The sequence below is a fragment of the Vitis riparia genome, chromosome 14 (genome assembly GCF_004353265.1).
Source record: "Vitis riparia cultivar Riparia Gloire de Montpellier isolate 1030 chromosome 14, EGFV_Vit.rip_1.0, whole genome shotgun sequence".
NCBI classification, from domain to species: Eukaryota; Viridiplantae; Streptophyta; class Magnoliopsida; order Vitales; family Vitaceae; genus Vitis; species Vitis riparia.
The window spans coordinates 23,083,783-23,096,548 of NC_048444.1; the positions used below are offsets into that span (position 1 = coordinate 23,083,783).

At 46.1% G+C, this 12,766-nt stretch overlaps 1 protein-coding gene across 1 annotated transcript; it reads left to right on the plus strand.

Annotated features, from left to right (window-relative positions):
• The first annotated feature begins 2,523 nt into the window (after positions 1-2,523).
• Positions 2,524-4,424, plus strand: LOC117930555. Its single transcript, XM_034851197.1, has 3 exons — positions 2,524-2,653; positions 2,797-4,116; positions 4,213-4,424. Exons 1-3 carry the CDS (start codon positions 2,524-2,526, stop codon positions 4,422-4,424), a joined length of 1,662 nt encoding a protein of 553 aa, XP_034707088.1.
• The last annotated feature ends 8,342 nt before the right edge of the window (positions 4,425-12,766 follow it).

Below are 12,766 nucleotides of genomic sequence, written 5' to 3' on the forward strand. Positions count from 1 at the left end.
TTTTATGCAGCGCATGGCTGGGGACCACAGGTACGCACCCATTGTTTTGGTTGGTTGAATTCATATGGATGCCAAATACCAATTAGGATTGTGTGATTCATGACATCTATTTAGCCTAGGGTTTCATCTTTGACCCATATGCTCCCACATACCCAATTCATTAGTAGATATCGAGTTCCGGGCCTAGAGGGGTGCTACCTCGCATGAGGTACCTTCCCAATGGGTAACCTGATCCCCGGACCCAGAATCTAGTTTGCGCAGACCGCTTTTTTTCCATACTGGGGTCATTAGGGGTTTTGGTTCTTACTTAATTTTCCCCATTTTAAAAATAAAAATAAAAAGTAAGTGGCGACTCCATACAACACCGTTCCTCACCGAGGACGGGTTTTTCAAAACTGGAGAACTCAACTTTTTCATTCCTTCTTTTCTTTTAATAGTGAGTCGCACCGGTCCGATGGATTGGGTGAGGGTCCACAAATTGGCGACTCTGCTGGGGATCGAACCCAGAATCTCTGGTTTCATAAGAAGATCAAGCTTGAGCTTGAGTTGGGTATATTAGAGCACATGGTTCATTGATCAGTAGACTCTTAGGCTACATAGATGACTGATGATCATGTACTTGGTTGGTATTTGGCTTGCACCTGTGATGTGTTGTTGCTTGTGTGTTCACCTGTTGGATTCTAGCATGCTTGCTCATTATTGATTGGTATCTAGCTATGACATTTGAGATTAGACTTAGATGATTAGATTATGGTAGGCTATCTCTTTGTGCATGACTATTTGCTGTATGATTGCTCCTTCCCTTGCATGACTGCTTGCTGCTTGTGTTTGTGGGGCACGTGTGTATCCCCTTACTTCCGAATCACTAGTCTTGGTCAACTATTCCTCATGGATTGCTTGTGTTTCTTGGGAGTCATTCCCAATTTGTTCGCCTTCGACCAAGCTAGGGGTTTGGAATAGGGTCTAGCATAAGGGCTATATCGATGTTTGGGAGCACTATGGAAAAGATGGATATCTGAGCAATGAAGACCTGTATAGCCCTAAGCTGGATTTCATGGATACATGCGTGGCCAGCATGTCACTTTGATTATTGATTAATTGTTAGTTAGGACCTTAGGTTGCGTATCCCTGTGGGTACAGTCATTTAGTCTTTTAGGACTTGCCTTTTCTCTTTTTTTGACTTTTGAGTCACATTACCCCTGAGGTATCACCATGTCAGAATCCCGTTCCTGCCTATGGAACCGTATATCAGTTTAGCTATTGACATCACATGTCAGTTCATTCTCTCGGAAGATTTTAGTTATACGTTCCTAGTTTGATTTCAGGATTGATAGTCACGGGGACTGACGTACCCCTTTCCTTTTGTAGGATTATTGATTGAGATCGACCTGGGTTCCCAAGCTTGGATCCGGATTGGAGATAGACTGGTTAGAGGATCAGATTCACCCAGCCAGTTAGAGCAGATACCAGATCATAGAGATATGGACCCTCAGTACGCTACCGTTGACCAATTAGCTGAGATTACCAATACCATGGCGTCACTTAGGGACGCTATCTTAGGACTGGGTCAGAGGATTGATGGGCACCAGGCCCAGCCATTGCCAATTCCAGGGAGCACCCTGCATGACTCTACCACACCACCACCACCATCACCACCATCTGGGCCATCCGGACCTACTATACAGCAGGACTACATAGTTCCACCACCACCACCACCACCGGTTCAGTTAGTTCCCCAGGCTGGAGCATTTGTGTTGCATGGTCAGACTGAGACTACGCAGCATTCTGTTGTGGCACCGGCACAGATTGTTGATGATACCCAGGCTCGAATTGACAGGATTGAGCAGAGGATGAGATCACTACATGTTTCTGATGGATGATGAGGTGGGATGGATATGATGATCTGCCAGTAGCAGCTTTGCCTGTTGAGTTCCGCATGCCGGACATTGAGAGATACACGGGGATAGGGTGCCCCCGTATTCACTTGCAGTTATACAACACTGTTATGTGCGGGCATAGACTGGATGAGGCACAAATGATTATGTTATTCCCTCTATCATTGAGTGGTGCTGCTCAGCATTGGTTTGCCTCATTGGACCCTTCGACACGTAGGACATGGGCTAATTTGGGACAAGAGTTTATTAGACAGTATTCTTTCAATACTATAGTGGATGTATCCCGGAGGGAGTTAGAGGCCCTCAAACAGGGGCCGGATGAGTCAGTCACTTCATTCATTTCCTGTTGGAGGGAGAAAATAGCACAGATTATTGATAGACCTTCAGAGCGCGATTAGATCAGTACGATTATGCATAGCCTTCAGCCCCGCTTTGCTAGGCATCTCATAGGCTTCCCTCAAACAGACTTTGGCTCGTTAGTGCAGGACCTCTATGGTATTGAGGAGGGTAAATCTAGAGGTTTATGGGCAGATTCTTCCCCTCAGATGTTGGTACTATTGGCATGACAAGACACTGGTTTTCACGTTGTCCTCCGTTTCAGAGTTAGTTTTTAGGCACTCCTTATCAGATGATACAGCATGATCAGTACAGACCAATTGCTCCCATTAGGCCAGTAGGACCTACTTATCTACATCCGCCACCACAGCCGGTATATGGTACACAGGCACCCAGAGGCCGCCTATGCAGTTCCATCATCAGTATAGAGCACTGCCTCCACCGAGGCCAGTTAGACAGTTCACACAGCTTGGGATGCCACTGAGCCGAGCTTTTCAGAGATTGGTTGAGGGGGGGACTGATTGCCCCACTACCGCTTAGACCACCACTACAGCCTACCCCCCAGGATTCAGGACAGATCTTCACTATGCCTACCATCAAAGAGCAGGCCATGATACAGACAGTTGTTCAGCACTGAGACATGCCATTCAGGATTTGATAGATCAGGGCTTGGTTGATTTGGGGCGCCCGGGTGTGGCCATAGACCCGTTACCTACTCATGACACTAGAGCAATACCTCCACCCCCGGAAGGGGTACATTTGATTGAGTTTGCAGGGGATGAGATATTTATGATGGGTTGGGATGGAAAGGCTCCTCAGCCGATCAGTCTATATGAGAAGTCAGATTTTGTTGGATATATACCTAGACAGCAGATCCCTAGGCCATTCAGTTTGACCCCGGACGAGATTTATGGGCCGCCTCTAGTATCACCGGTATACTTACAACATGTGCCACCTATGACACCCTTCATTCTGTTCCCAGAGGAATATAGGCCCCCTCATAGAGATGTTCAGATAGTTACACGGAGTGGAAGGGTAGCACAACCTCCACCCGTTGACAGGCCATTTGCTAGTATAGCTGCCAGAGAGGAGGTTCAGAGGGAAGATGATGAGATATTACGCCAGCTGCGTACTACTCAACCTCGCATATCTATTTGGAGCCTTTTGGCCTCATCTAGTACACACAAAGATGCATTGGTCAGAGCCCTTGACCAGATTAGGGTTGACACTGCTACTACCCCAGAGGGGCTTATTCACATGTTGACAGCTGATAGAGCTACATGCATAGTGTTTTCTGATGATGACTTGCCACTAGAGGGATCAAATCATGTTCGACCCTTATTCATTTATGTTGTTTATTCAGGCCGTCGGGTGCCGTCTATTCTGCTGGACAATGGTTCTGCCCTGAACGTCTGTCCATTGGTTACTGCTATTGCACTTGGGTTTCGCCAGCCGATTTTGGGTTCTACACAAACTGTTCGAGCTTATGATGGGACTCAGAGGACAGTTATGGGTACACTCAGTACACATGTCATGATCGGGCCAGTTAGTTACTCCATAGTATTTCAGGTTTTAAGGATTCAGTCATCCTTTAACTTGCTTCTTGGTCGCCCATGGATTCATGAGGCTGGTGCTAGACCATCTTCCCTTCATCAGAAGGTGAAGTTCATACACGAGGGGCGCATTATCACGATACAGTCTGATAGAGATATTCTCACTTTGTTTGAGCCAGTGTTACATATCAGTCACAATGAGGATGACTTACATTTGACCGGGTTTACGTTCGATGAGGTTCAAGTTGTCAGCTTAGAGGATGGCAGCAGAGATATGGTACCTATGTCGTTCGACCAGCACAGCAGCACTTTGGTGCTCAGCATGATGAGAGGCATGTCTTATTTGCCTAGTATGGGATTGGGTCACCGCTAGTAGGGGCCCCACGAGTTTACTTTCACAGTTGATCACGACACGCCCTACGGATTAGGTTACATCCCCATAGAGGCTGATGCACGTTATATGTCACAGCTGCGCAGGGATAGGGTGAGGGCTCGCATGTTTGGCATTCCATTTGATTATCCCCTTCGCCCATACACCTTCCAGTTGGCCGACTACTTCATTAGGGGTTCAGAGCATACACTTCGCATAGAGGGGACTGTTCACATTCCAGAGACAGTTAAGATTCAGGACATCCAGTAGGCCCTGGGTCAGATTCATTTGGACACCGGGACTACTGAGGCACCTGGTGCCATGATAGTCGCGTCCCCATCACCGGACCGAGCTAGTGTGTTCTCTATGTGTTTCCCCGAGGAGGTCCCTGACTATGACCTACCTATGGATTTGGGAGATGGCACTGACGAAATGGACATGATCAGCATAGGCCGTATCTTCGATGCAGCCCCACGCGGGCCCTATACTGCTTTCAATATGTTCAGAGTTTCTGTACTCGAGATTGATGGGGATGACTTTATTCTTGATGCCTACCACTGATGATATGGATTTTATAGGCATTGGTCGTATCCTTGATGCAGCCCCACGGGGCCCCATTCTGCTTTGACATATCTAGAGTTTTCGTACTTGATGATGAGTCAGTCTTTGATGTCGTTACTTCCGATTTTACTTCTGTTGAGGGAGCGTTCGACTCTATGGACCCACCTTTTTCTTCTGACACTATGTCCGGGTTTGTCACCCGCTTTGATGATTTTCTAATGGTAATAATGATATGAGTATTTTCGAGTACTTGACTGTGTCACAGCATCTTCCTTTGATTGCACCACCAGAACCCACGACACATATATATGATGTTGATGATATGAGAGATACGGATGACCCACTGGGTGGTCAGTCAAGTTATTCTAACACAGAGGACGAGAAAGTCACACCCATTGCTGGTAGCACAGAGTTGATAGATTTTGGGGCACCAGATCAGCTCAGGGAGATCAGGATTGGCTCTTCTCTATCTCCTGATGAGAGGAGTAGGTTGATTGACCTGCTCAGGTCATACTTGGATGTATTTGCATGGTCATATGAGGACATGTCGGGCCTTACCCTCCATAGTGCAGCATCACCTGCCCATTTTACCACATGCTAGGCCCGTTAAGCAGAAATTGAGAAGACTACACCCTCGATGGAGTTTGCAGGTTAAGGAAGAAATTCGGAAGCAACTCAGTGTTAGTTTCTGTCAGTGGTTGAGTATCCTGAGTGGCTGGCTAATGTCGTCCCTGTTCCCAAAAAGGACGGCAAGGTTAGGGTTTGTGTTGACTTTCGAGATTCTAATAAGGCCAGCCCTAAGGATGATTTTCCCTCCCACACATGATATGCTGGTTGATAGCACTGCAAGGCATCCGATGTTGTCCTTCATGGATGGCTTTTCTGGGTATAATCAGATTCTGATGGCTCTAGAGGATATGGAAAAGACTTCTTTCATTACTGAGTGGGGGTACTTACTGCTACCGGGTTATGCCATTTGGGTTGAAGAATGCAGGAGCCACTTATCAGAGAGCTGCTACTACTCTGTTCCATGATATGATGCACACAGATGTCGAGGTATATGTGGATGACATGATAGTGAAGTCCCGAGACAGGACAGATCACTTAGCAACCTTACAAAGGTTTTTTGAGAGGATCAGACAGTTCAGGCTGAGATTGAATCCCAAGAAGTGCACCTTTGGGGTGACTTCTGGAAAATTGCTGGGACACATTGTTAGTGAGAGAGGTATAGAGGTTGATCCAGAGAAAATCAGAGCCATACTTGACATGCCTGCCCCGAGGACTGAGAAGAGACAGGGGATTCCTAGGTAGATTGCAGTACATCAGTCGTTTCATTGCTAGACTGATAGACATTTGTGAGCCTATCTTCCTCCTTCTGAGGAAGAATCAACCTACAGTTTGGAATGATGATTGTCAACGCGCTTTTGAGAGGATTAAGGAGTGTCTCCTTTCTCCTCCGATTTTAGTGCCTCCCACACCGGGGCGTCCTTTGCTTCTATACTTATCAGTTTCAGACATGGCCTTAGGATGCATGTTAGCTCAGCTTGATGATTTGGGGAAGGAGCGTGCCATCTATTATTTGAGTAAGAGGATGCTTGAGTATGAGTGCACGTACATTATGATTGAGCGCCTTTGCTTGGCATTGGTTTGGGCCACTATGAGACTTAGACATTACATGACAGAGTATTCTATGCTCTTAATCTCACTATTGGACCCGTTGAGGTATCTATTTGACATGCCTGTTCTGACCTGTAGGCTCATGAGATGGCTGGTATTGTTGACAAAGTTTGATATTCATTATGTCACATAGAAGTCAGTAAAAGGAAGCATTGTTGCAGATCATCTAGCTTCTTTGCCGATATCCGATTACAAATCGGTTGATGATGATTTCCCTGATGAGCAGATCATTTTGATGACTAGTATTACGGGATGGCGGTTGTACTTTGATGGTGCCGCCAATCAGTCGGGGTTTGGCATTGGTATCTTGTTGATATCACCATAGGGTGATCATATCCCTAGATCAGTCCGGTTAACATTTTCTGATCATCACCGATTGACGAATAATATTGTAGAGTATGAGGCTTGCATTACAGGTTTGGAGACTGCACTTGATCTTGGCATTAGACAGTTGGAGATCCACGGGGATTCCAACTTGGTTATAAAGCAGACTCAGGGTATCTGGAGACACGGATGAGAAGCTGAAACCCTACCATGCTACTTGGACCTATTAATTGATAGATTCGATGTGTTAAGGCTATATACATCTGCCCAGGGCGGAGAATCAGTTTGTCGATGCATTAGCCACCTTGGCTTCTCTGATTGTGATCCCTGCGGGGGTGAATGTTAGGCCATTACTGGTTGAGACTAGGTCTGCACCAGCTTACTATTGTCTGATTGGAGAGATAGAGGATCAGATTGAGCTGCCATGGTATCACGATATTTATCAGTTTCTGTCATCGGCGCTTACCCAGAGTCAGCCTCGGCCAAGGATAGGAGAGCATTGAGACAATTGGCCACCAGATTTGTTGTTTGCGGGGATGCGCTGTATAGGAGATCACCTAATGGCTTGTTATTATTATGTCTAGACCGTGCATCTACAGATCGAGTGATGAGAGAGGTTCATGCAGGGGTCTGTGGCCCACACCATGGGAGGTCATATGCTAGCACGTAAGATCATGAGGACTGGCTACTTTTGGTTGACCATGGAGACAGATTGTTGCCAGTTTGTACAGAGATGTCAGGAGTGTCAGATGCATGGAGACTTGATACACGTGCCACCTTCTGAGTTGCATGCACTTGCATCCCCTTAGCCGTTTTCAGTATGGGGTATTGATATTATTGGGAAGATCTCGCCCAAGTCTTCTAGCGGGCATGAGTACATTTTGGTTGCCATTGACTATTTCACTAAGTGGGTGGAAGCTGCTTCTTATGCTAGGTTGACAGCGGCCGGAGTGGCCATGTTCATCAAATCGCATATTATCTGCCGATATGGGTCCCTCATGAGCTGATCTCAGACAGAGGGGTGCATTTTAAGGGCGAGGTGGACACGTTGATTCAAGAGTATGGCATTCAGCATCACAGATCGTCTGCGTATAGGCCGCAGACTAACGGGGCAGTTGAGGCCGCAAATAAGAATATCAAGAGGATTTTGAGAAAGATGGTCGAGACTTCTCGGATTGGTCAGAAAAGCTCCCTTTCGCATTGTGGACTTATCGTACATCTTTTCGTACCTCTAATGGAGCTACCCCATATTCTTTGGTATATGGTATGGAGGCAGTGTTACCTGTTGAGATTGAGTTAGGATCTTTGAGAGTAGCACTAGAGCAGCATATATCCGATGCCAAGTGGGCCCAGTCTCATTATGATCAGCTTAGCTTGTTGGATGAGAAGAGATTGATGGCGGCAGATCATGTTCAGGCCTATCAGAGGAAGATGACCTGTGCATTCAGAAAGAGGGTCAGGCCTAGGAAATTCCAGAGAGGTGACCTAGTCTTGAAAGTCCTTAGGGGATTGATCAGTGACACTAGAGGCAAGTTTAGACCGAGTTGGAGCGGGCCTTATGTCATCCGAGATCTGACTCGAGAGGGAGCTGCCAGGTTGACAGACCTAGACGGAAATCAGTTCACAAAGCCAGTTAATGTGGATCAGCTGAAGAAGTTTTATGCGTGACATCATGGTCAAAGGATGGGTGGCCGTCACTTCGAGTAGCCATATTCCCTATTGCACACCCATACATTGATATATACTATTGCTAACCCTTTGAGCCTCACGTGGTTTATTATGGCCTTTTCTTTCATTCAGCCTTGCACACCTTTCTGACCTAGGTTGGGGGCCTACCCTTGTGCGCTTTGTATTTATTGATTGGATCTATGAGCATTGTGGGCATGGTGTCATTCTTCGTTTGTTCTTTCTTGCATCATTGTCTGTTTCTTTTCGTCTCAATTTTGCATATTCACACCGTCTACCTGTTAGTCCAGTTTCTATCATCTCTATTCACTTCGCTTCTGTTTTCCCTTGTGTGATGATGATACGCTCTCGTCCCAGAGCTACCAGTCAGGTTTGTCACACCCTTCGTTCCGCCTGTAGGCTTTGATCCAAGATTCTTAGGTTGAAGGGGTCGGTCAAGATTGGAGGTTTGGGGTTCTTTTGGTTGGATTGTGATAGTATGGAATTCGGAAATAAATAAATAAATAAATAAAGGAAAAAATAAAATAAAATGAAAAAAAGAAAAAAAAATTGTGCTTGTTTGGTATTCTTTGATATACTTGGGATCATCAGAGGTGGTTTTGGGTTTGAGAGATTTCTTTTTCCTTTAAGAGTCGGATGAGAGCATTGTACGATCCTTCTCACCATGGATCTGGGCGACACATTGGGAGTGAGGTTTGGGTTTCCTTAGCACTAGGCCCTTGGATCATTGTCTACATCACCATTCCCATCAGATAGTGACTTGCTTTGATTTGGCGTTTTTAGGATGAGTTGTTCGTCGTTGTCACATATTGCTATATTCGTATCCTAGTTGGTTTCTCCATTTTCTTCTACACCCATTCATCATTCATCTTATCCCTTTTCATCTGTTTCTATCCTCGTCGATCCTCGTTTCACTTCATGAACGATGAGTTCTTTGGTGCATGTCATCGATTGTTTGTTTTTTATTTTTGGATGCAGGGTTGAGTCTCCTTACTCACATGGTTCTACGATATTTGACATTGCGCACACAGGGGTTTAGCATTATCTATTGGGAGATTTGGGCCTTTGTTTCCCATCGTTTCATTCACCTTTTACCCCTGGCCTACATTACGGTCCGAGTCGTAAGACCACCCTGAGGCCATGAGACCTCATGTCTATTTCGACGTGGTTCATTCGAACAAGCTCCGTCTACTGATTGAGTATGGGATGTTGACAGGTCACATATTGCCTTTCCATTCAGTTTGCTTGCCTCAGGTCTATGATCAGAGATAGATGATACAGAGAGTTGGGACCGTTGAGGGCACCTTTGCTTGATGTTTTGACACGTTTATACTAGGGCATGCCCCCATCCTTACATTGTTGGCTTTGGCTCTTTATACATGTACGCAGGCATTCCGTTTCACCTAGCGATGTTATGGACATCAAAGTTTGAGTAAGCCCCACATTCAGCTCAGTTTCTTCATATATCAGAGTGCTTCTGGGGGTCTGACCCGAGATCAGATTCACGGTATTCATCGACCCAGCAGGGGTGCATACCCCATTCATTGTCTTGTTCGTTAGTTCAAATGAGTGGGTCTTCAGTGATGTATTCCAAAGTTTTCATTAAGATATATGAGTTTCAGATGTACACACTGGGGCATATCCCCTATCAGTTTTTGTGGATATTGGATGTTATGGATTAGAGTGGAGGGTTTTTTTCCTTAGAAATGGATGATTGTGATATTTTCAGCTCTCTGACTTTAACCATATGTGTGATTATGGGATTTTGACATGATATTGATATCTTAGACTAGGGCATAACTCCTTCCTTTCACCCTTGGTCACATTTATGAGTTTGTCCTATAGGGGCATACCCCCTTCTTTCCATTTGTTAGGGGTGATTGTGATTTCTCGCTTGTCATTTATCGGCATTTTCTGGTGTTACACCAGGGCATACCCCTTTCTTTTGTCATGATGAAGGTGTTTGATTTTTGGCTTCTTCGAGTCATTTATTGGCAGTCCCTGGACGTCATACTGGGGCATACGCCTTTGTTATCAAGGTTAGTATATCAGCGGTTGCATCTTAAGTCCCTCTATTTTGCCCTGAGTTTTGTTTTAAGGCATCCCCTGTCTGTTTAGGTGTTTTGAGCCTTAGTAATGGCATCCCTACCCCCTTTTAGTTCGGTGGTTCCTCGGCATCGTGCTCGAGTTCGATCCCCAATTTCACACTTTTTCGGTACTCGCCCGAATTCCATCATTTTTCCGGTACTTGCCCGGATTTCACCATTTTCCGGTACTTGCCCGGATTTCACACTTTTCCGGTACTCGCCCGGATTTCACACTTTTTCGGTACTCACCCGGATTCCACCATTTTCCGGTACTCGCCCGAATTTCACACTTTTCCGGTACTCGCCCGGATTTCACACTTTTTCTGTACTCGCCCGGATTCCATCATTTTCCGGTACTCGCCCGGATTTCACCATTTTCCGGTACTTGCCCGAACCCTTCTTCGATACTTGCCTGAATTCCACCATTTTTCGGTACTTGCTTGAACCCTTCTCCGGTACTCGCCCGGATTCCACCATTTTCCGATACTCGCCCGGATTTCACACTTTTCCGGTACTCGCCCGGATTCCATCATTTTTCGGTACTCGCCCGGATTTCACCATTTTCCGGTACTTGCCCGAACTCTTCTTTGGTACTTGCCTGAATTCCACCATTTTCGATACTTGCTTGAACCCTTCTCCGGTACTCGCCCGGATTCCACCATTTTTCGATACTCGCCCGGATTTCACACTTTCCGGTACTCGCCCGGATTCCATCATTTTTCGGTACTTGCCCTGATTTCACCATTTTCCGGTACTTGCCCGAACCCTTCTTCGGTACTTGCCCGAACCCTTCTTCGGTACTCACCCAGATTTCATACTTTTTCGTACTCGCCTGAATTTTACCCGTTTCGGTACTCGCCCGGATTCCATCATTTTCCGGTACTCGCCCGGATTTCACACTTTTCCAGTACTTGCCGGATTCCACCATTTTCCGGTACTCGCCCGGATTCACATTTTTCCAGTACTCGCCCAGATTCCACCATTTTTTGGTACTCGCACCCGATTCCACCATTTTTCGGTACTCGCCCGGATTCCACCATTTTCCGTACTCGCCCGGACCCTTCTCCGGTACTTGCCCGAACCCTTCTTCGGTACTCGCCCGGATTCCACCATTTTTCGGTGCTTGCCCGAACCCTTCTCCGGTACTTGCTCGGATCAAATCCTTAATCTTTCCTGACATCGTGATCAGGTCTTCTCTTATCTTTCTCCGGCATCGTGCCTAGATCCCATAGTCCATTCGGTCAACATGACTTATTTCCCTTAGCCTTCTTTATTGTTGGGTCGGGACAAAATTGTTGGTCATTTGGGTTCTTCACTAGAGTTCATTTCACTCTTGCATTACATGCACTTCGCACTCACAATTCACTCGTTCATTCACTCTACTGAAGAGGGGCATCTTTGTAGACCCTCAATTTTGTCCCTCGACACTGGCATTTATCTTTCGGGTGTCACATCCACCCATCGTTTGCATATGGCACCACTAGGGCCCCTTTTAGGCTTAGTCGGTGCCCGAGCCTCGTGTGGTTTGTCTGTGGTCCATTGTGTGCATATGTGGTTCATTTTAGAGGGTCACCATGGCCATTTTCCTAGTCATTCACATCACGCTATAGGAAGGAAGTGGGGTCATCCCGATGTTTTAGCTTAGTTGGAGTTTATAGGGGCATGATGAGGTTCGGAGCACTCGGGCTTGTTTTGATCGTATCTTCCTCATCCAAACTCGGAATCAAGAACCGTTTCTTTTTATGGATTCCTTATTTTTCCAGGAACATTTTTAAAATTTTCAAAATTTTTTGCCATCGGTTCGACCGGTGGGCATCCGGTTTGTCCGGTTCAGCTGGTTCATTGAGTCAACTGAGGTAAAACACTAATTCTAGTAATTTTGGGGCCCAAATCCTACATGGCTCAGGCCTGTAAGCTCCAGATGTTTTGGGCGATGTTGTGGGTCCATTTGGGCCTTGGTTTGGGTTCCTTGCAGCCCACCACGAATCCATATGGATTCTTGGTGGTGAAGCAAGCTGAAAGCTGAAGGGAGTTGGTTGGCCTTGTAAGTTTAAGAGAAGTAATGAGAGGTGTGGTTCCCATGCTGATGAAGGGGATTTTGGTGCTAAAGGGGAAGGAACCCAGGAGGCTCAAATGCTGAGAGGGGTATGAGTATAAAAGGTGGGAAGAGAGGAGAGCAAAAGACCTTTTGGCATTTTCTGAGAGAGGGGAAATTTTGCTGGTGAGAGAAACAAAAAGGTTAGGAGCATCTTCTGAGTTGAGAGCATGGGGAAAGCT